The 24,759-nt window shown below is 33.9% G+C and overlaps 2 protein-coding genes, 2 long non-coding RNA genes and 1 pseudogene across 10 annotated transcripts in view; 2 read left to right on the top strand and 3 right to left on the bottom strand.

Annotated features, from left to right (window-relative positions):
- Window positions 1-404: 404 nt before the first annotated feature.
- Window positions 405-9,135, top strand: LOC126726412 (uncharacterized). Of its 2 annotated transcripts, none has more exons than XR_007655850.1 (4): window positions 405-559; window positions 655-744; window positions 2,345-2,491; window positions 8,516-9,135. It is a non-coding gene; the product is annotated as an uncharacterized LOC126726412 (long non-coding RNA). The 2 variants fall into 2 exon arrangements; XR_007655849.1 differs by lacking the exon at window positions 8,516-9,135 and adding an exon at window positions 2,607-2,690.
- The window catches only part of LOC126726410 (purine permease 21-like), a 24,194-nt gene continuing 5,104 nt past the window's right edge, over window positions 5,670-24,759 (bottom strand). The window contains exon 2 of one of the 2 annotated variants that reach the window (XM_050431681.1): window positions 5,670-5,918. In XM_050431681.1, the coding sequence (XP_050287638.1) occupies window positions 5,832-5,918 (87 nt within the window). In that variant the 3' untranslated portion in view covers window positions 5,670-5,831. Of the gene's footprint in view, window positions 5,919-12,870; window positions 13,101-24,759 lie in introns of those variants that run through there. The other variant, XM_050431680.1, reaches the window with a different exon arrangement.
- LOC126726411 (probable purine permease 10) lies at window positions 5,912-7,205 on the bottom strand (annotated as a pseudogene).
- Window positions 13,451-24,759, top strand: part of LOC126726413 (uncharacterized) — a 16,563-nt gene continuing 5,254 nt past the window's right edge. Inside the window, exon 1 of the long non-coding RNA XR_007655851.1 lies at window positions 13,451-13,914. This is a non-coding gene — a long non-coding RNA (uncharacterized LOC126726413). The remainder of the gene's footprint in view (window positions 13,915-24,759) is intronic.
- LOC126726409 (probable purine permease 10) overlaps window positions 17,038-24,759 on the bottom strand; it is a 19,788-nt gene continuing 12,066 nt past the window's right edge. For 2 of the 5 annotated variants that reach the window (XM_050431675.1, XM_050431677.1), the window contains exon 3: window positions 17,038-17,260. In XM_050431675.1, the coding sequence (XP_050287632.1) occupies window positions 17,220-17,260 (41 nt within the window). In that variant the 3' untranslated portion in view covers window positions 17,038-17,219. Of the gene's footprint in view, window positions 18,371-21,554; window positions 21,760-24,759 lie in introns of those variants that run through there. The other 3 variants (XM_050431679.1, XM_050431678.1, XM_050431676.1) reach the window with 3 other exon arrangements.

The raw sequence follows: 24,759 nt of genomic DNA, 5'->3' as shown, positions 1-24,759 counted from the left end.
TCAATTAATTGAAACTCTTACAATTTAGCTTCATTTCTATCAACCTCATCTCTTCCATATGAAATTAATGCTGTCAATTGTTGGATGTATTTTACAATTATCCCTAACAATTGTTGTGACTTTCACTAGAAATATTTTTTGAACAATATACTGATATACATTTTTTATATTAAAGAATTTATTGGTGATTAATAGTAGTTGCAAACCTTGAAGGAAGATTATTAACCTTTACAAAAAAATTAAAAGATAGAAGAGTATCTAAGCATGCACATAAGCTAGGTGAATATTCAAAACTATAGAGGAAATGCAAAAATAGAAAATCAGAAATTTTTTTGTGTGTCAAACGGACACTTTGTGGAGAGCCCAGATGCAAGTGGACCATGATCTAAGTAAATATGCGCCCACCTAACCTAACAGGCCCAACCCAAATCCATCAACGATATTCACAGCAACTCTTCTTCTTCTTCTTCCACTACGCCACGACCCAAGTCTTTCTCAGTTCTAACAATGGAGAAAGTGGGTTCGAAAGTTACAATTCCCTGATTTATTATTAGCTCCAGTAAGTGCCCTCACCAGTTAAAGCTACTATCCTCGTTTCCATCCATATAATGAATCTGTTACATTTGTTATTTTAACGTACGTATTTTAATGTAGGGGTTCATACATCAGAGATGCTTAATCTGTTGTCGATGTTACTGATACCATGAGCCTTCCAAAAAAGCTCGCGCACTCGACGACTCCGAGGTACATACCTTAACTGAACTTGATCAAATTACCGATTGTCCCGAAACCCTAGTAGAAAATTATGAATTTAACATTTTAAATGGTGAATTTAGGACCACATGCTATTAGAAAATGGTGAGTTTGATTGTTTAATCAATATTTAAGCAGTACCTTACTCTGCATTTATTTGCTCTTAACTAGTTGGTAAATAACCGAGGATGACTAATTCTTTGATATGAGTAGAGGCGACCTTGACTAGTGTGTTGAGGATTCATAGCCTCGCATGAATTTCGGCACTATGGATTGGTGGCTGTTGTTGTAAGCAGAAAACGCCTATCAACTACTCGAAACAGAAAATGAAATGTTCCACAGATTATGATGTGTTCTATTTTGTAAAGACGTTCTAATATTGCTACACAGAGATAACTTATATCTAACCTCCTGCATGACTACTTTGACACTTTCAATATCAGACTTTACCTTCTCACCATGAATTCTAGCACCTCGGTCAATCCAAATATGGTAAATGATAGCTGCATGAGCAGTCTTGCAGATAACATGCTGCCACTCTCTTCCTTTAACCTTTTTAATGGCCCAGTCAAGCTCATACGATCAGCAACAAATTTGCTGATTGAACAAGCACTTCCTCAAGATTGCTATTCAGATCCTACTAGAAAAACGGCATGCAAAAAGCAAATGGTCATGAGACTCCCGATTTATTGCTGCAAAAAGTGCATAGCTTAGTACTCGTTGCCAAGCAGCTAACTAATGCATGCTTAGGAAAAACTTGAGGAAATTGCACAATCTTCCACTAAATAACCTCAACCCTTCTCTCTTATCACTTGCCAGGTGTCCTTACATGTAAACCAACAGTGACCCACAGCCAAGCATTGCACCTGATCTTCCTCCCCAATTGGTACTTCAGCCAGCTTAACTTAAAATGCCACCAAGTCATTAGACCTAACATGAGGCCAGCTCCAATGACCGTTCAAAATAACGCAACATGGTTGACCTTACTCAACGCTTACAGCATCATAAATCACATAAAATCCATAATTTTTGCAAATGGGAGCCATCAGGATGCCTAGCGGCATGCAACAAAACTTTTCCCCATTCCCACTTTAGGCTTCACCAAATGCCTTACTTCACTCATAAGCTGCAAAACCTTTCTCCACCCACGTAAGCAATAATTTGGTATAAAGATATACCCTTATGCAAGTCAAATAAATATCATCACAGCTGCCTTATTTCAACCACATACTTCCTTGCTAGAAGGTTGAAACTCATCCTACAGCAACATATAAGGAGGTTTAAAGATCCAGTATCTTTGGCACTTTTAAATCATTTTGTTAATTATGATTTCTTTCCCTTATAAGTGAAATGTTGTTTGGAAAAAAGGATGAGGATTGGATGAGCCGGAGGGCAGAATATCACATAGCTTCTGCATACAAAGGACATAGTCTTTTATTGTTTTCTCCATTGTTGTTGTAGCAGCTGTACTTATATTGTGCTTCTCACTGAAAGCTGGATTTGATGCAGCATTTGTACTGCAGTGTATCTTCTTATGCTTGTTGCAGGCTTATCAACAAAAGTTTCATTTTTTAAATGGTTTCTACTGCAGATTGGGATCAAGGTGGTAGAAACTGCTCAGTTCAGGCAGATCTATCGAAGCAGGGAAGTTGGTCAATCATATTTAGCATCTGTTTGGACAACCTTGATTGTGATGGCTCATGCACTCTAGCTAATGACTAAAATTAGACCCCAAGTGGTATTATCTCTATCCCTGTCTATGCTTCCAGGCATCTATGTTTTGAACACATATATATTTCTGTAATTTAATTATATAACTTAATTAATCTGTTGTCAACTTTGTATAACTTCAGTTTCTCTGCAACGGGCCAGGGATATGTGTTCCACTATGTGCAATTGCATTCTTTTTTAAGGTGTGGATGTACTCCATCCATTAAGACCCCCTCTCTCTTTGGTTTTTCTTGTCCATGTTTTTTGAATTATTTAAGATGATATCAGAGTACATCCTTTAACCTTAAGTGCAAGTATTTGGGATTAGATGGTCATCAGTTTTCTATGTTGAGAGTATAGCAAGAGTGAGAAGGCTCTCATTAAGTGGTTTACTTCTTTACAAGTTACGAATGGCTGATGAGTTCTTTGTGCAATGGCCCCACCTTCAAAGGCAATATTCATGAGCTCACTATTTTGGCTGTCTCATGTAGTTGAATGAATTCAGCCTTTGACATTGGCACTTTCACTTCAACCTCCTAGTTTTTGCAAAGCAGTCAACATTTTCAAAGTGTCATGATAGTATTACCTATGTTTTATTACCCCCACTAAAACTATGTATTTGCTGTAGGTTCTAAGAACCCCGATTTCAATAAATTTTTTACTTTTGCTTCACATAATCTCAATAAATTTTGGAGAATATAAATTATTTAGCCTTGCTTTAGAAATTAATTAGGAGATCAACTTTGCTTGAATATATGTTAATTAAAGTACAGAGTAACAGGAAATTGTTGTGTCCAAAATCTAGTTGGGTTGCTAATTGTTCTTGGGGATAATTACAGATTACTAATTGTGGTATAGGGTGGTTTTACTTTGCCTAGCCTTGGTTTTAAAAGTAAAACATTGCTTTCAGTTAATAACTAAATTATGGTTGACCATAATCTACCTCCTCACACTTCACCATTTAAAATGGGTAAAAATGTCTTTCAATGTGCTTTTTAAAAAAAGTTTTTCTTTCTCTTCCTCATCTGTTGATCTCTTCTCTCTTCTCTAATGAGTACTTTGGTGCTAGAAATCATCCTAGCAAAGTATCCTACAAGGTCAATTTTAAGGTTGGGCATAATGTGAAAATTCAAAGAGGGGTGATGGTTTTGAGGGTTTTGTAGGACTGGGATTTTGGCTGCAAGAATGAAGCTCTTCAATATGTTTGACAGGGTGGTGCATTTGGTGCAGTTGACATGCTGTGGATAGGTGGATACCTGTGACAGCTATGGAGTTTATGATTTATGATGTAGATAGCCTTTTGAGGGGTGGAGGGTGCCTGTGGTTGGATCATTTTTTCAGCAGAGGTATGGATCTTGATAACGTATGCATTGTTGATTGGAAGATTAGGGTACAAGAAGATGAAGTGTGTCACTGGCAACAAGACTGTACAACATTATATGGTGCTTTAGTTTGAATTTGGAAATTTATTTCCATGAGTGGAGCTTTATATGCATTAGGATTATGTGGAATTTATTGGATTATCAATAATTAAAATTTGAATGAAGAATCAAATTGGTGGGATCCAGCATGTGTTGGTGGGTACTTATAATGTGAGCATTAGCATATATTGACTGCATCTAGGTTTGGTGGTTTACAGTTAGTGGTGGCAGCAGGTGAACATGATTCTTGCTGGCATATTGGGGCTAACTCTTTTCGTTCTTTTATTTATTATTTTTTTGTATATACATCTTGACATCTTGTGAGAATTTAAGGAGTATTTACAAGGCATTAAATTCTTTAAGATCATATGGGGCATTTGTTTGTAAAATTTGTTGTGTTGGTTTTGATTTGAGCATGTATTAGAGAGAGAACTGATCAGCTGGTGAAGATAGAAGAGACAAAGAAAAGAAAGAATCCAATATCATTTTTTAATGTCCTGACAATGGAAGAAACTTCAGTAGGGAAAATTGCTACTTTAAAACCATGGATAAGCAAAGTAAAACTGCCCCGAGTGAGTAATCTCTAATTTTATATATGTGTGCGTGTGTGTGTGTCCTTTGGGCTATCTGTTTTCCCTTCCCTTTTTTGAAGGTAAATTTCCACGTTTTGTATAGTGCAAACAATTTAGAAAATTCATTGCTAATTTTTTTTTAAAAAAATCAAAAGTTTGTAGGACATTTAATTGTAATGTGGTTCAGTATCATAGATCCAATATGTGGGCTTGTGATATCTAAGAATGCTGTTTTTTTTGTACCATAGTTCTGTATCAACCTAACAAATCTGTAGGTATTTTTTTAATTGGTAGTTATAATCAGTATTTTATAATCAAATTGCTTCTTTGCGAAAATTTGAGTATCTATAATTGCAATAAACAATTCAAGCATTTCCCCCTCAAAATTATTTGACTGGGATATAATTTTTTGGCTACCAACAGGCTTCACATATTAATAACAAGTCTTGAGATTGTTAAATAATGGGGAAAACAGTGTCAAATTATTATTATTATTATTTTTTTTTTGTGCTTTTGTCTTCAAAGCCGCAGCCTTGGAAGAAGACTCACTTTTAGTTAAAATGCATGTAACACAGTGATAGCTATATGTTGTAGTAGTAGTTATTATTTATGATAAAGAATTTAACAACTTTTTATCTTAAATTTGGCTTGGAAAGTCATATTCTAGTGTTATGCTTTACCTTTGGCCATATATGCTACCACATATTTTGCTTGGATCTATCTTTTTGTCAGTTCTAGCTTTCCTTTTGCCTTTGAAGGATCTTGAATAAAAGAGAAATACTATGTCCACAACATTTTCACAACAAATCCTGTGTAGTAGGTTATTACAGGTTGTTATTAGTGTGATAGAAAAGTAATTTCAGTGATAGGTTCAAATTAGAACTAATAATAACAAACCACCTATGAAATGTTGTGAAAATGTTGTGAACGTAGCACCTCTCTGAACAAAACCACTCTTTCATGTTATACTCATGGGTTCTCGGGATATCTCAGCTTTTTCTCCTGAGCTTGTCCCCTTTATTTTTATTGCCCATCACCTTAACATTGTTCATGTTCACCTGCTGTAAAGGGGGTATAGAAGGGGTGGTTCTGCTGTTGGGGTTTGTGGGGAAGGGGTTCATGCTCCTTTAATTTGCCAGATTGATGGTCTAACATGGCAATATGCACAAGACTTGCTACCAAGTGCGATACCCAAATTGGATGAGTAGTTAAGACAAATAAAAAGGGCCCAATTATAGTTACTGGAATCTGAAAAATATTGTTGGAAATGGAATGAACAAGACCATGATTTACACTTAATGTGGAAAAACAATGGCACGGTGATTGGAAATATGAGTTTGTAAACCATTCTAGGAATCAAGACAGAGGAATAGCTTCAGTGCTCATAATTTTGGAAATTTGTTTCTGTGGAAAGTGGAACTTTTTGATAGATATTCTTTAGCCCATCTTGTTCCTCAGTAACCTCTTTCAATAGGGAAGCATTGAAATTTCTTCCTTGACATCTCTCTTTTCTGCCTTGGACTCAGAATCATCAAGGTAGTATTGATAGAAATATGAAATAAAGCCCCAAATAGCCAACACCATGGAAATCACCTTTACCCCATCCATTTTTTCATGGAAGAAGATTATGGCTAGAACTGGAATAACAGGCAAACCCAACACACTTATGACATTGGAGAACAGGGAAGACACTTCATGAATCAAGCCTACTGCGCCAATATTGAAAATCTGCCAAGCTTTAGCTGTCCAAATCTAAGTACTGACATAAATAAACTTCCCCAGTTCAAACTCATCCATCTCTCTCTTTAGACCTTTCCACTCTCCACTAGCAAAGAGCCCTACCAGTGTACAACCAGTGACTGATAGATTACCAGTTCCAAAATCACTGTAAATGTTTCTCTTCTTAAAACCTTATGGAAGGAGATCTGTGTAAGGGAAAGCATCAATCTGTATCCAGCAGATGCACCAACAGTGCAAAAGAGTCCAATTTCATAATTCACATTAGAGTTTCCAGTGGGGTTCGTAGAATTAATTTGAAATACCAGCAGGGCAGAGGAGATGGTGAGAAGGACTAGAGAATTGATTATAAAAGGAGTAAACTTCTGTGAATTTACAAGGAAGGAGAAGAAAGCATTGAAGGTCAACTGGGATGTGCAAATAAGTGCAAAAGTAGATACTGGAAGGTGCACGAGCCCAACTGAATACATCATGCTGTTTGCTGCCTGAAGAGACATATATCAAAGCAAGGATTAAGGTGGAGGGCTCATTCCTGTTTATACTGTTTGTAGTAGGCTTTTCGGATGGAGAGATGTTGTAGTAAGGAATGATGACTGGGATCCTGCAACTTGCACTAGTGTTGCTGTCCATTTGCTCTTTCCACCTTTGTTGTAGTAGAGTCTTCCCAGTAGTATAGCTGCTGACTGGCTGGAGAGGACAGAGTGTAAAGATGGTCATTCAGAGCCACTGCATAAAGGTTCTGGGTTGAGAGATTGATGATTGGTTGGCGGCATTGATATGACCAGTTGATTTTGCTTCTTCAGCTTCTTGAACTGGTAAGAACATGTAAAGGGATTACTAGAGGAGAAGCATTGCTATCTTCTGAATTCCTTTTGAATTTTGATGTGTACTTCTTTCTAATGAATTAGTTTTTCAACAAGCACCATTGTTTAGCAGCATCAATAAACACACTCAATCCATGCTATTAATAGGGTCCTTTTTATTCTGCAAAATTGAGGGTCTTCCACTTAAGTGGATTGTGCTTTCTTGTTAACTCTTTATGTCTGGTGCTTTTCTGGCTCCCTGATCTTTATCAAAATATACAAAACCAGTGATGTATAAATATACAAAATATAAACTATTTTATTACATTTCATGTTGCTCTGTTCCCATTTTGTTTCTCTCTTTAGTTATTAGTTAGGGATGTGCACCAACTTGACCCAATGCCTTGGGTGGGTTTTTTTCATGTGTTGATAGATTGGGTTTTGTTCTAAAACTTTTTTGATACTTGGTTTGGGTCAAGTTCGGTTTGGCAAAATATTTGACCCAAGTAACTTGAACTAACTCCACTAACTCACGCAATTAATAGTTTAAAACATATATGTATTTTATGTTTATTGTTTTCATTTTATATGGATTTTGGGACTTATTTTATATTTGTTAGTTGGATTTATTTTGGTATTTTGAGACTTTGTTTTGATGAAATTGGAATATTATTCCTAATTGTGTAAATTGAAATCATTCATTTAAAAATGGTCTTTGAAATATTTGGTGTAGATCTCGTGTGATAATATTTATCAATATTTCGAAAATTTCTATATAATCTTTTTGCTGGGTAACTTATATTATTATTATTATTATTATTTATATTCACTCCATTGGCATGTATGCATGTGGTGTTTATTCTTATAAACATCAAAGTCAATTAACTTCATAATTTCATTTAATCCCTGTAGATTAATAGCTTAAAATCAATTTTTTGTTCAAAGGCAATCCATGACAAGCCATGTGTTCATTCAGCTATCCTGTTAGCTCTCTTTAGAATCTCCTAGTGATCTCTTTATAAAGTTTCAATGAAAGACAAGAAGATTTTGCATAAGTGAGCAAATTAATTGTATTCTTTGTAACAAATTCCAAGGCAATTTGGTGGATTCTTTGCCACCAGTAACTAAGAAGGAAGCCTAGATTGCAAAAGTGTGGCTATTTTTGCAGTCTACTTCTCCTCCGATGCCAAATCTAGCCTTTGATGTTTAAGGAGAATAATTTCATTGTTATTTTCTATAATCTCATAAAGAAACAATTACCTTGGATCTTGATTTTAAATCTTTTCAAAAAAAAATTTAAAATGTTAATTAAATATACACAATATTTTTATACAGTAGTAAATTTATTGCTAACTTTTTGTTTTTCAGGGCTTCCAAATGCTAGTTAATTTACTATACCTTTCTCCTAAATGACATGTCTCTCAGCAGTGTTTCCCTCATGTTTCAAGACATCTAAAACTCGATGGTTCTTTTTTTTTAGAGAAATGCTATTCATTTAATATCACGATTGTGCTTGCAGAGGAGCATTAGTGAAAATGTACTTTTATCTGGACTCTTACTTGGGACAGACCAAATGGAAGTTTTACACTTTTTTAGGCCCCAATTTAGGTGGACAATTTCTTGAATATCATTATGAAGATGGGAATGGTACTTATCTTTGGCAGGCTAGTTGGCATCTTGGTCCTCTGTTGCTTAAATATGTACCTCGTATCAGCAATGATAGTCAGAGTTTGTTGCTCTTTCCTTGGTACTTGAAGCCTTCTCCAATGCAAATTTTCCATGGTTGGTAATGAGTTAGTACAAGCTCAGCAAAACAGATGTTTGCACTCATTGGGAACGTTCAGTTTCCATAGGACTCTTCACCCAAACAACTCGGTGCTCGGAAGAGGATAAATTTTCTACAGGCACAGCCAATGTATTTATTTACTCTTTTATCTCTTGTATCAAAGAGTTGTTCTAAAAGTGAGACCATTCCACCAACGAGTATCATTGTCCAAATAAATCTCGAACCACCACAATTTGTTCGGCACTATGACTTGTTGTTTCTTGAACATTTGTATTGTATAGTTTTGTATTATGGTGCACACGTGATATACTAAAAGGTTTATTCAATGTCAATGCTGTTGAATTGTAGTTAAACTGGATGCCTAGGAGGTCTGGTTGTACTGCTCATTCTCATCTTCAGAAAGCATTAAGATAAGCATTTCATTTTCAACCAAGTAAATTAGAGAAACAAAACACCCATTTTTAAAAATTAACGGCTATTTCTACCAGACCCCTGCGAATTACCTAAGGTTTCTTAAAACGAAGAAGAGCTCCACCAAATCCATCCGTAATTTAGGAGAACCACAATCAAAATCATTAAATTTAATTAACAGTATATAAATCAATTTAAACCAAAACAACTAATATAAAAAGATCAAAGATACCTATACTACTCCATGTATAATAAACTAATTGACACTATCAAAATTCTTGCAGCTCAACACTATCAAATGTTCATTTTGGGAAATTAAAGTTCATTATCAACAATTCATGGTGTGGTAGACATATTGGGACAAGTAGCACAATCCTAGGACTTTGCCATGGCACCACCTCTGCTTTGCCTAATTATTGAAAAGATACTCTACATTGATGAAACTAGTTTACCATACCTTGCCATGACACCACCTCCGTTATTGCTATTTAAAAAAGAAAAATTGATACATTCCAATAGGCGATCTTAGTGTTCTTAAAAAAAAAAAAAAGTTGGTGTGGAAAATTAGGTACTATAAGAAACAATTTTCTAAATTCAAAAGTTCTGCACAGCGTAAAGGAGACTCTAAAGACTCTGGATAAATAAAAAAAACAAAATCTCTAAAACTCTTTTTGAAGACTTTATAGATTCAAAGTCTTTGGATTTTATATTTGTAATTTTTTTTAAAAAAATGTATATAAATTGAATTATCATTATTTGAACAATCATGAGTTCAAAATTATCAATTTGTATTTTGATTTTGATCACAATGGTGGTAGCGTAGGTGTAGCAACCCCATTATGTTTAGGAGACATTTGATCTAATTTGGGTTTTCAAATAAGAGACTCTAAATTTTGGTTATTTTTCTTTGAATCTTATGAGTCTTTAAACTAGACATGGCAAAACGGGCGGGTCGGGTCGGGTTCGGGTCGGGTCAATCGGGTCACGGGTCAAACGGGTCACGGGTCAAAAACGGGTCATTTTAAGCGGGTTGAAATCGGGTTCGGGTCAATCGGGTTGCGGGTCGGGTCGGGTTGGGTCGGGTTGACCCGTATTTTTCACATGAAATTTTTTATTTTTTTTTATTTTTTATTTTTTATTTTTTTTATAAAGAAAACAATATGTATTTGCCATTTGGATAGTTATGCAACATATTACTTGATGTAAAATGCATTATTTTGAATTCACTACTTATATCAAGAATAAACTCAGTTTAACTTATTAATATTTATTTAATAATTTTAAAATTATACAAATCCTAACATTGCTATCTAAAACAAAACAACACAAAGATAAGTAAAACAAATATACAAGTTTTATTTTTACACAATATCAACATTCAAAAAAAAAAAAATTACAAATGACTTATTGGATAACTCATTTGATAAAGAATAAAAACATATATGAAAGTTACAATTTTAAAAATTAATTTTATAATCTATTATCAATTGTGGTTGACACTCTATTTCAATTTGAGATATACATTAAAGTTTGATTGCTTACTTATTTATACCTAGTCTCTTTTATGAAGATCATATCATTGTTAAGCAGCACACACTCCAGGAAATATCATAATTTATTTTGAAAAGCTGTTTATTTTGAACATAAATTGTTAAAAAATAGATCTAAGCATTCATAATTTATGCTAATTTGATACTTTGGCTTTACTATTTTCACACTTGTGAATGTGTCTCACACATATCTACAATTTTAAATATGTTTTTAACTTTATTGTAACCAGATTATCTTAGCATGTACTTTGCTATTTGATATCTAAAAATCTTTACTCATTACAGAATGCTCAACCATTTATTTTTCAATTAATTTGCATGCAGTTATGTAAATGTATCAATTGTTTCCTTAAAACTCATAATAAACAATTAAACTAATATTGTCTTAATTTCACTATTTTTTTTACCCAAAAAAAAAGTTTTAAAAAAATGGTTCGGGTTCGGGTCGGGTCGCGGGTCGGGTTGGGTTGACCCGCACAAAACACGGGTCGGGTCACGGGTCAACCCGTTTTTGCTTCGGGTCAAAAAAATCGGGTTCGGGTCGGGTATTTTTCGGGTCGGGTCGGGTCGGGTCAGGTCAGAAAATTCTGACCCGTTTTGCCATGTCTACTTTAAACTAAATATTATTAAAATTTGAGTTTATGAGTGTTATGTTCACAATGTCAAATAATTTAGGTGATTGAGAAGAGGGGGAGAATTCGTTTATTTTTGTTCAATTATTTTTGGGTAAATTACAACTTGCCCATATTTTTTGATGAACGTACAACTTACCCGTATATAATTTGATTGAAATTTAAGTTGCATATTTACTTAAATATAAACGGTGACGTTTTGTTATACTGAAGGATCTTTTAAGTTGACACTGGACGACATCGTTTTAAGCTGCCTGTCTTCTTATTCAGAACTACTCATTAGCTTCCACTCTTCCGTAACTCACCTCTATACTTCCAAGTCCTTCTCAGTTCTAACAATGGAGAAAGTGGGTTCGAAAGTTACAATTTACTCTGGTCGTGGAAAACCTGAAACCTCTTATTATTAGATCCAGTAAGTACCCTCACCACTTAAAGCTACAGTTACATTTGTTATTTGCATGTATGTACATCTTGACATCTTGTGAGAACTTTTAGGAGTATTTACACGGCATTAAATTACTTAAGGCCATATGGGTCATTTCATTTTTTTGTAAAATTTGTTGTGTTGATTTTGATTTGAGCATGTATTAGAGAGAGAACTGATCAGCAATATCGTTTTGTAATGTCCTGACAATGGAAGATACCTCAATAGGTAAGCAATTCAACTGTAATGTGGTTCAGCATCATAGATCCAATATGTGATATCTGAAAATGCTGTTTTTTTTCGTACCATAGTTCTGTATCAACCTGTCAAATCTGTGGGTATTTTTTTTAGTTGGTAGTTATAATCAGCATTTTATAGTCAAATTGCTTCTCTGCCAAAATTTGAGTATCTATAATTGCAATAAACAATTCAAACATTTCCCTCTCAAAATTCTTTGACTGGGTATGATTTTTTGGCTACCAACAGGCTTCACATATTAATAACAAGTCTTAAGATTGTTAAATAATGGGGAAACCAGTGTCAATTTTTTTTTTTTTTGCATGTAACACAGTGATAGCTATATGTTTTTGTAGTTATTATTTTTGATGAAGAATTCAACAAATTTTTATCCAAAATTTGGCTTGAAAATTCATATTCTAGTGTTATGCTTTACATTTGGCCATATATGCCACCACATATTTTGCATTGGTTATATCTCATTTGTCAGTTCTGGCTTTCCTTTTGCCCATGAAGGACCCTGAACAGAATCTCTGTTTCATGTTGTATTCATGGGTTCTCAGGACATCTCAGCTATTTCTCCTGAGCTTGCCCCCTTTATTTTTATTGCCCATCATCTTGACCCTGTTCATGTTCACCTACTGTGAAGGGGGTATAGAAGGGGGGTGGTTTTGCTGTTGGGGTTTGGGGGGGGGGGGGGGGGGGGGTTTGGGTTTAGGCCCCTTTAATTTGCCAGATTGATGGTCTAACATGGCAATATGCACAAGACTTGCTACCAAGTGCGATACCCAAATTGGATGAGTAGTTTAGACAAAATAAAAATGGCCCAATTATAGTTACTAGAATCTGAAAATATTGTTGGAAATGGAATGAACAAGACCATGATTTACACTTCATGTGGAGAAACAATGGCATGGGGTTTACCTACAAGTTTGGAAATATGAGTTTGTAAACCATTCTAGGAATCAAGACAGAGGAATAGCTTCAATGCTCATAAAATTTGTTTCTGTGGAAAGTGGAATTTTTTGATAAATATTCTTTAGCCCATCTTGTTCGTCGGTAACCTCTTTCAACAGGGGATGCATTGAAATTTCTTCCTTGACATCTCTCTTTTCAGCCTTGGCCTCAGAATCATCAAGGTAGTGTTGATAGAAATATGAAATAAAGCCCCAAATAGCCAACACCATGGAAATTGCCTTTACCCCATCCATTTTGTCATGAAAGAAGATTACGGCTAGAACTGGAATAACAGGCAAACCCAACACGCTTATGACATTGGAGAACAGGGAAGACACTTCATGTATCAAGCCTACTGCAACGATATTGAAAATCTGCCAAGCTATAGCTGTCCAAATCAAAGTACTGACATAAATAAACTTCCCCAGTTCAAACTCGTCCATCTCTCTCTTTAGACCTTTCCACTCTCTGCTAGCAAAGAGCCCCACCAGTGTAGCACAAGTTGCTACCAGTGACTGATAGATTATCATTTCCAAAATCACTGTAAATGTTTCCCTTCTGAAAATCTTATGGAAGGAGAGCTCTGTAAGGGAAAGCATCAATCCGAATCCAGCAGATGCACCAACAGTGCAAAAGAGTCCAATTTCATAATTCACATTAGAGTTTCCGGTGGGGTTCGTAGAATTGGTTTGAAATACCAGCAGGGCAGAGGAGATGGTGAGAAGGACTAGAGAATTGATTATAAAAGGAGTAAACTTCTGGGAATTTATAAGGAAGGAGAAGAAAGCATTGAAGGTCAACTGGGATGCGCAAATAAGTGCAAAAGTAGATACTGGAAGGTGCAAGAGCCCAACTGAATACATCATGCTGTTTGCTGCCTGAAGTACACCTAAAGAGACATATATCAAAGCAATGATTAAGGTGGAGGGCTCATTCCTGTGGAAACTATTTGTAGTAGGCTTTCCGGGTGGAGAGATGTAGTAGTAAGGAATGATGATTGGGAATCCTGCAACTTGCACTAGTGTTGCTGTCCATTTGCTCTTCCCACCTTTGTCATAGTAGAATCTTCCCAAGAGTATAGCTGCTGACTGGCCAGAGAGGACAAAGAGTGTAAAGATGGTCATTCGGAGCCATTGCATAAAGGTTATGGGTTGAGAGATTGTTGATTGGTTGGTGGCATTGATATGACCAGGTGAGTTTGCTTCTTCAGCTTCTTGAACTGGTAAGAACATGTAAAGGGTTTACTAGAGGAGAAACTTTGCTATCTTATAAATTCCTTTTTAATTTTGATGTGTATTGCTTTCTAACTAATTAGTTTGTCAACAAGCATTATTGTTCAATAAACACACTCAATCTATGCTATTAATAGGGTTCTTTTTATTCTGAAAAATTGAGGGTCTTCCACTGAATTGTATTGTGCCTTCTTTGTTAACTCTTTATGTTTTGTACTTTTCTAGCGGCTCCCTGATCTTTATCAAAAGATTCAAAACTAGTGATGTATAATGTACAAAATATAAACTATTTTATAACATTTCATGTTGCTCTATTCCCAATTTATTGCTCTCTCTAGTTATTAGTTAGGGATGTCACCAACTCAACTCAAATGCCTTGGGTGGGTTTTCTTTCGTGTGTTGATAGATTGGGTTGTGTTCTAAAACTTTTTCAAAACTTGGTTTAGGTCAGGTTTGGTTTGGAAAAATATTTGACCCAAGTGACTTGGCCCAACTCATGCAATTAATAGTTTATAAAACATATTTGTATTTTAAGTTTATTTTTTTTAATTCATTTGGATTTTGGGACTCATTTTATATATGTCAGTTGAATTTATTTTGGTATTTGAGACTTAGGTTTGATAAAATTGAAATATTATTCCTAATTGTGTAAATTGAAATCATTTATATAATAATGGTCTTAGATAATTCAACGAAAACATTTTTTTTGTTTGTTTATTAGGTATAACAAAATGAGTCCAACCCAACTCAATCCCTATGGTCAAATTGGTATGGTTTTTAGAGTTGTCCTGAGTTGAGTTGAGTTAGATATTTCTCAAATTGAGAAAGTAGAATTAGATTGAAAAATACTCAAAACCCAGCCCACCCATGCACAGCCCCCCTAATTATATGTGCTTTAACTAAGAAGCATGAAGCATGAGTAGGGCTTGTGAAAGAAATGCTGATTTTGAAGCAATAGGGTACTAATTACTAAACTACTAATAATAAGCGTCTACATCTATACGTAGAGTGAATATTCAAACTAAAATTGAGTAAATATTACTTTGAAATTTCTACGTTAGTAAAGAAACACATTAGTAAATACCTTTTACGAAAAAAATTATCTGATGATTTTTTTCTCTTGATCTACAACTCCCCAATAACTATTTTTACTTTTTTATTATTAATTTTTTGTTTAGTTTATGTTACTTAAAACTTTGATAATTTGTATCTAGAATGCCAATATGATTGTGAGACCGTCCTAGTAAGCATTGTGTTTCTAGAAAGTAATTCAGAACTCCCCAGATGAGCTATGGCAGCAGGATTGTGTCATCAGTTCATCACATAGAGGACACTTACTAATGCCTTTCCTACTGTTGAGACTAGAGAGTTTGCACTTCCTTTATAAATTATTTCTTAACGGGTAATGACTATCATACACGGTGTGTACGTATATACCATGCAACAAAGGCTGAAATTGTGTTTAAAAATTTTAAAAATTGTATTTTACATTTCACGATCTCAATGGAGTATCTATGGCAGTGTGTGATAAGCTGTGTGCAACAAAATTAACCGTTACTTACATTGCGAGTTGATTAATGTGTTACAATGCTATACTGCTATACAGTTTTCATTCATATCCATCAACTGCTATACTTCATATTTCAAACTAAGAGAGATCTACGAAAAGCTTTTGCACTAAAACGATTTTAATATTTCTTCCTTATAATTTGGAGGGGTACAAAAACAGAAGGGAAAAAAGGGAAGAATATACAGATGGACTGGAATATTTAGCAAAAAGAACAAAAAAGAAAAGAAGAATATACAGGCTAGTTGCTTTTCTTCTCTAATCTTTGGATACAGGTATTTGACTTACCCGTGACTTGGAGTTGCAGATTTTGAGCTTGCCCCATGTTGCAGGTGAAGAGAGAGAGAGAGAGAGAGAGAGAGAGAGAGAGAGAGAGAGAGAGAGAGAGAGAGAGCCTTTATGCACAAATAAATTGAAGCATGTACTTGAACTGCATGCAATTTATGGCTGTAATGGTTGTCCAACTCCAGTGATGTTAGGTCTTATTCCATAATTAACACGTTATTGCATCATTTTAAACATTTATAGCTTCTCAACAATTGCAAAATAATATGGGCTCAATCACAATCATGATCCAATATCATGATAGATGTGGTTTAATTCGATGATTTATATTTCTTGGTATGAGTTTTTAAGTTGTATGGATTTCATTTTATTTTACTTTTTTTAGGTAGTATGATAAATATCATTAAACTATGTTGGGATTTTGGCAAAATTATACCATTTTGCAGTAACTTTTTTGTAAGTAAATCATCAATGCAATTACCCAATTTCACTTAAAAATTCATAGTTTGCTTGATTTGCTTCAATTACAGGACTTCATGATAATTAACTTACCCTAGAACTCTCATGATCTATTTAGATAGGCACGTGTTGTTGAAGATCTTAAGCTTTTTAAATGTGGGAAAAGAAATTTGAGAGTGAGAGAGAATTTATACACTTGAAAATGTAGCTGGTACATGGATTGCATGGTGGGTGATGGGTTTCCAGTACCTATAATAGTATAATGTGCACTCTTATTCCTTAACTAACAACTTATTGCATATTTAAAACATTCTCTTCCCAATATTATTTGAAATGGTTATATCATATGAATGGTGTCACCATATCATTGAATCATGTTAGCCTTTATTTTTTAATATAGTTATAATAAGTGGGTAGGGGAATTTGTATCCTAATTCTCCTTATTAATAAATCAGATTAGATAATACCACTAAACTAAAAAGTGAATAATTACGCAATAAATAAGGAAGAAGATTGAGAGATACGGTAGAGATAAATCTTAACTAGTTTATCTGCTTGACTAATACTACTTAGCCATTCCATACAAGTAGAAAGATTCGAAAATCTTCTTTTGTAGAAGATTAGCCTTACATTGATCTAAGCCTATCTTATGCATTCATTATTGTAGTCTAAGCAAACCTTATTCATGATCCATTAACCTCTTGTAGTGAGGAGGCATTGGAAGCTTCATTTGCATTTCTATCTTCATGTTGCTTGGACTTGAGATCATCAAGGTACTGCTGATAGACATACGAAACAAAACCCCAAATAGCCAAAACCATGGAGATCACCTTTATTCCACCAATTTTGTCATGGAAAAAGATCGCAGCTAGAACTGGTACAATAGGCAAACCCAAAACACTTATGGCATTGGAGAATAAGGAAGACACCTCAAAAATCAAACCTACACAACCTATAGCTGAAACTTCCCACATTATAGCTGTCCAAACCAATGTCATGATATAGGATACTTTTCCTAGTTCAAACTCCTCCATCTGTGTTTTTAAACTTTTCCAATCTCCACTAGCAAAAAGTCCCACCACAGCACCTAAGGTTGCAACCAGAGACTGATAGATTATCATGTCCATGACCACTGTAAATGTCTCCTTTTTAAAAACCTTTTTGAAGGCAACCTGTGTAAGTGAAAGCACCCAACCATGTCCAGCAGATGCACAGATAGTGCATATTAAGCCAATTACATACTTTTCTTTAGAAACTTTGGAGGAGTCTGAAGAAGGGTCTGTTTCAAAAACTAGGAGGATGGAGGATATAGTGAGAAGGACTAGAGAATTGACTATCAAAGGGGTGAACTTTTGTGAGTTAAGGATGGAGGAGAAAAAAGCATTGAAGGCCAACTGTGATGCACAAATGAGAGAGAAAGTAGACACAGGAAGGTACATTAGCCCAGTTGAATACAAGAAGCAATTTGCAACAACAAGTAGACCAAGTGATACATAAACTGATACATGTACCAAGGTGGATGGTGGTTTAGAGTAGATAGTGGTGGTGGTACTGTTTGTTTTGAGATTTTTGAGTGATGGGATGAAATAGTAGGGTAGAAGGAGAGGGAAGCCTATGAGTTGCACAACCACTCCCAACCATCTGCTCTTACCACCTTTGTCATAATATAATCTTCCCAAGAGTAATGCTATTGACTGGCCAGAGAGGAGAAAGAGTGTGTACATGCTCATTCGAAGCCACCATCCATAATTTCTAGGCTGAGTGATTGTTGATTGGCTGGTGACATTTATATGCTCTGTTGTTGAGTTTGCTTCTTTGGCTTCAAGCGGAGCTGCTAAGATCACATTGAAAGGACAATTATAGTTGGAAAAAGCTATCTTTTTGAGTTTAGCAAGTGTTAAAAAAAGTTATCTTTTTTATTATTATTTATTTTTAGTTTATTTTGGTAAGCCACATATAGAAAAAAAAAAAAAAAATTGATCCTCTCTTCTAAAAGATAGCATATGGAATTATACGTGTACGAATGGAATTATATGTGTACGAATGCCCTTTCACATAAAGGTGAGATTCACCATTATGTAAAATGGAAATTACATGATATCTTTTTTCTTTTTCTAGAGTACTGCAATAAATAAATAATCTCCAAAACGATCCCAACGCACAAATTAATTGGCATAATATCAAGATGTTCTTATATTTTTCAATTAATTTTGTGCGGGGTAAAACTTATATACAAAATATCTAAAGTGTAGTACACTAGGTTTTCTAATTGAATTTAAACACTTGGTTATATATATATATATATATATATAATTTAATACCCCTAAAAAATATAACACTACTTATGTCTTATTGGTCAAAATAACTAAATGTTTGAATTTAATTTGAGAATCTAATGTAGTGTATCTAATTTTACAATTTTGTGTATGATCTGGTTCTTGAAAAGGTATTTCATTCAAGCTTTAATAAAGCACTTTATTTTTTTTAACCAGAAAAGAAATGACATACGGTTCTTGATTTCCCTTTCTACTTTTTTTCTTCTTCTTAATAATGGTTAGAGAGTAGAGGTCTTATATGCATATAATAAGTTTCAAGCCATGGATGCCCAGCTGCCCACAGTAGGCATGGAACCAATATATCATCTTTGTGGGCCTAGAGGCTAGAGTACGATTATTTTTTTCAACGTTTAATAATGAAAGTTATACAAATAATATTACGTTATCATATCCTATATTGCACTTAATTCCAAATCTAAAAAACATAAAATGTTAGGGAAAAAGAATTTGAAAACCCAATATATATATATATATATATATATATATAACTTTGAGAATACAAAAAAATGATAAATTGATGACTTATATGACAAGAGAAAAATATTATTTCTTTGAGAAAATGCAAAAACCAATCATTTTGATACAAAAATAGTGCATTCAATTAAGCTTTATCGAAAATACTTAATATTATATTTTACTCACCGGATAATTTTCAAATTATAATTTGTTATCTGCTCTCTTTATAATATCAAGATCCAAACATACAAACATATATAGTTAGCATATACAAACATATATAGTTATAATTTTTATTCTTATAACTAAATTTAGTAATTCAACTAGGGAAAAAAAAAAAAAAAAAACAGAGAACAATATATGTATTTTCAGACCCAATGTTTTAGCATTTTGTAGTCAAGAAAACAAAATTATTCATAATAGTGATCCAAATAAAATTTTCTTTTTAAAATTAATTTGGGAGAGAAAGAGTGAAGACATATGGGGGTGAGGAGAGCCCTTGTCTCAATCAGTATCGCAGGTAGATTGAAAGACCTAGAGGAATTGGTAGTCTATTAACAAGTTAACAACACTTAATTAAGTTAATTGAAGGCTTCAATATTGTAGCACCACATATATTTAGGTATCTATTAACTAAAAAGGTCTTTTAAGTTTTAACCTATCCAAAAATAATTAAAAAATTAAGGGTATGTTTGGATAGAACTTATTTTGCTGAAACTGAAAACTGAAAACACTCTAATAAAATAATTTTTAAATGTGTGAATAGTACTGTAAGACCCATTTTTAATAAAAAAGTTGATAAAAAATGAAGTTTATAGATTTATGAACAGTATACAAGTGTACTGTTCACAGTTGAAAAGTCAACAAAATCGACTCTGAAGAAAATAAAAAAAAAAAAAAAAAAAAAATCTGAAAACGTGGAAAGTTGGATACGTGAACGTGGACGTGCTATCCAAACTGCACCTAGAAGAGATTAAATTACTGCTATAAAAAGTGTGTTTTACGCGAATCAATACTGACCTAACAGGTCAGCAAAATAATAAAAAAATACTTTCTCTCTTCCTCTCTCTGTCTCTCCTCTTCCCATCCCCCTCACTTTTCCAAAGGCCTGAAGCAATTGAAGGAGCAGTTTCAACTAGCAATTTTACTTCAATCTTGCAATACCCAAGCCACAAAGAACAACATAGACAACAATATTACTAAAAAAAAAAACTCAAAACCACAATATAAAGCAATTTCACTTCACAGGACTTGCAACATAAAACCTTCAAATGCGTATTTGAATAAAGATAAAAAAATTAATTAAAAAAAAAAAAGATAGAAGAAAAAAGTGACCTGTGAATCTTGAACTAAAGAAGAAAAAAAAGGGACCTAAGAAAAAAGACGAAGAAGAACTAGGTGCTGTGATGTGAGGCGTGAGAGATAAACTAAATCCAACGGAAAACCCATATGAAAAATCCAACAAAAACCACATGAAAAACCCAATGGAAATCAGTCAAATCTGCCGCCGTTGCTGCCACCGGATCTACCTTGCTGCCGCCGCCGCATCTGCCTTGCTGCCATCGCTAGATCCAACCCAAATGGACTTAGATTGACATGGGTTTGTGTTGAAGGGAAGTTTTTTGGTTTGTTTATGGAGTTTTCTGGTATATTAATGGAGTTTTCCGGTGAAGAAAGGGGCAAAAGAAGAAAACTTGACCGGTGAAGAAAGATGAGAAAAATAAGAAAAAGAAAGAAAATTCACCGTGTGAGAGAGAGAGAATAGTGTTCAATTACAGAAATGTGATTTTTCTATTACAGAAATGTGATTTTTCCTGATAGAATTCCATCAATATAAGAGAAAATAACCATATATTGTTCTTTAAGGTGATGAATCATGTTCAAGTTCAACTATTTTACTGTTGGATAGATCTTAAAATATCTATTAGTTACTATCATAGCAGAAGTAAGTTCAGAATTACAGAAACTAACTTCTTTACCAAAATCAAATTAAATCTCTCTCTATCTCTTGTAACTTTGACTATTGAAAGGTTAAGAGCTTTCTAGTTTTTAATTAGAACCCTCCATACACCAAATATTTCGTGGTTTAGAGGGAAAAGAGTTGAAACTGTAGAATTAACAGCATTTTGTAACTATCTTTAAAAAATAAAAATAAAAAACTTCTAAAAGACTACAAAAAATAAACTTCTTGCTCTTTGGTAATAAATTTATGAAAGTATGACTTACTCATGACATGGAGCTGAAGTTCTTGAGCTTCTTTCATGTCGAAGTTGAATGAGTTCAAAGATGTTTTAGAGAGATAGAGATGGAGAGAGAGTGTGTGTACACAATAAGTGAATCATGTACATTTATAACTTTATAACTTCTATTCTGACGGTAAATGGGTGTCGCAGTCCAATAAACAATTTTGTTGCTTTATGGTTACCATTTCTTCTTATCATTTGACAAATATTCAGGGGAAAGCCCAGTGCATACAAATCATTGGAGCAAAGCGGTGAGGATATATTTGAAAATATTATTTTTTATTTTGTTGATATCAAATTCAGTTGCCATAACCCCACTAAATGTTTGTATGGCTATCAATTTCCTATAAAAATCAATATTAAGTTGTCCTATAAGGCTATAATGATTTTTAATTGTTTGTTTGTTGGTTGTTGTTGTTTGTCCCATTAGGGGAATAACTTGTTAATTATCACCTTATGGGAAGTGATTAAAAGAGAGATGAAAAAGAAGAGATTTGATATAAACTAATTAATAACCTTCAATTCTTCATGTTTATGAGAGCATTAGTGTTGGTGATGCCAAAAATTTAATAATATGGTACTACAAAAAACTACTTTATTTATTTTACCACCTTATTTTACAAAATATCCATCATTAGTAGACATGGCAAAACGGGTCAGACCCGTTTTGACCCGACCCGTTTGACCTGCAACCCGTTTGACCCGTAACCCGATTGACCCGTTTAAAAATGACCCGTTTTGACCCGTGACCCGTTTTGACCCGCGACCCGATTGACCCGCGACCCGATTGACCCGACCCGAACCCGAACCCGAACCCGACCCGCACGTTTTGCCACGTTTACCAATGTTGAGTAGATTTAGATTGAGGTGTAATTTTTATAAAATATTTACTTATTCTTTTTTACTTAATATGTTATGTACTCCATTATAGTTTGTTATTTTTTACTTGCCACCTTTATTTTCTCTTCCTACTTTAAATAGATTAAAGATTATACCAAGATTAGTTTCTAGAAAGCTGGAACAGGAGTTGCACCAAATTTGGGTATCAATTCAAGTGTTTAGTGGTAATTGGTAACAATATCACTAGTGAGAATCTAATCACAATTAAGGAACTCATAAACAATTGACAGATTGCATCTATTTCCAAAAAAAAAAAAAAAAAAATTGTTTGAAAAATACGGGTCAACTCGACCCGACTCACGACCCGACTCAACCCGCGACCCGTTTGACCCGCAACCCGATTGACCCGTTTTAAAAATGACCCGTTTTGACCCGTGACCCGTTTAACCCGCAAACCCGATTGACCCGACCCGAACCCGACCCGACCCGCCCGTTTTGCCACGTCTAATCATTAGTGATTTTATTTTAGCATTTAATAAAATAATATAAACAATATAATGAGCTACAATAAACAACAACCATCACTACCAAAACAACAAAATAATATATATTTTAATAAAATATTAGATTTGCTCCACTGATGCTGCCCATTTTTGCTACATTTTGATGGTAAATTTATCATTTTAGCAAAATGCTTGCACCAATACAAATGCTATCTGGGTAGTTATTTAACTAGATTTCATAAGGATCACATTGGTTAATTATTTGCATAGGCTAGCTCAAGGCTCAGCCAATTTCTAGTAGTTATTTAACTAGATTTCATAAGGATCACATTGGTTAATTATTTGCATAGGCTAGCTCAAGGCTCAGCCAATTTCTATAGGGTTGGCGAGAATATTCAAAGCAAAAAGATATTAAAAAAAAAAAAAAAAAAAACTTTTATGGGATAGCAATACCTGCTTTGTCTCTATTTCGTAGCAATAGTTGTCTGGTGGGTTCCACGTCAAGGTGGCTGTATGGATTTTCAGCAGGAGGCGGCTTAATGCATTTGGGAGTCTAAAGTGAAAATTGATTATCTTATTTTAGATGCAAAATTTATACTAATTAATATGAATTACGTAGAATTTTTTCTTTTTTTATAGAAATTTTATAGATAGAAAAAGTTTGACAAAATTTTTCATACTTGTTGTGGTAGATTGATAATGGTAAGTAAAAAAGCGGTGTTAGTGGAAGACTTAGATGAGAACTAGTAAAAGTTTACAAACTCAACTCTTATTATTATTCTTTTTTTTAGAAGTGCAACATTCACAATATTTTTTACAACAAATCTTAGGTTTTAAGTTGCTTTTTGTTTTCTATTTTAAAATATCACTATAATTTTTTTTTTTTTTTTGTTTTGTTATCAATAACAACCTACTACTTAACATTAGTTGTAAAAATGTTGTAAAAAATATTGTGGACTTTTCTCTCTCTTGTATTTGTTTTTTATCTGGTAAAAATATATTATTTTATTTATTGATTATAAATAATCCTATTGGTTAAAATTTAAGGGCCTTTTTTTTATTTGGGGCCTTAAGCGACTACATTTTTTGCTCTAACATTCAGCCATTTTCAGAGTATATTGGCCGGAGGGATATTATATCAGCTGCCAGCTACAGTTGCATCCAATCATTTAGGGTTTTGAGTTTTGACAATTGCTGTAGAAACTCTGGTGCTGTAGAGGCACTTGATTATCGAAATACCATCAGCTGTTGTTCTTTCTTGTGCCTGTTTCTCTTAATCGACGAAGAGAATTCAGTTCTTAATTTCATGAATGTGCATGGTTTGTAAGTGGATTTATGTGCATAATGTGATCTCAAAGTGCAAATATATCCATGCGGACCATGCCTACATATAGTTAACAAAACAAAACCTATGACAAAACAAAACCTATGACAGTTTTTTCATTCCCTAAATGTAACGCACAAAATTCTTACATGCATTTTCCTTTTTCTTTATTTTTTTTTTTTTTGGGTTTGCGTATTGAGAACTTCAAAACTCTGTTAATAAGGCACGCAAAAGTATAATTTAACCATGTGATTATTAAATACCGTTTATCAAGCTATATAATTTTTTATTTCTTACATTTGATTACTCTTTTTGTGTTGTTAAATTCATAGAATTATTTATGGATGGCTATGCTTTTCCTGATTTAGAGTTAGGCTTGAACCCAGTTCCTCATTACTGTACTGGATGCTACTACTTCACTGACATGGGTCTCAATCATAAGTAGCTGTCTTTTGAAAAGGGTATTTGGAATGACAAATTTTTTTTTTTTTTAATTATCAATGTTTAAGCATGATTGTTGT

Source organism: Quercus robur, chromosome 5 (genome assembly GCF_932294415.1).
Source record: "Quercus robur chromosome 5, dhQueRobu3.1, whole genome shotgun sequence".
NCBI classification, from domain to species: domain Eukaryota; kingdom Viridiplantae; phylum Streptophyta; class Magnoliopsida; order Fagales; family Fagaceae; genus Quercus; species Quercus robur.
The sequence above is the reverse complement of the archived record's forward strand: the minus strand, read 5'-3'. Positions and strand labels throughout refer to the sequence as shown.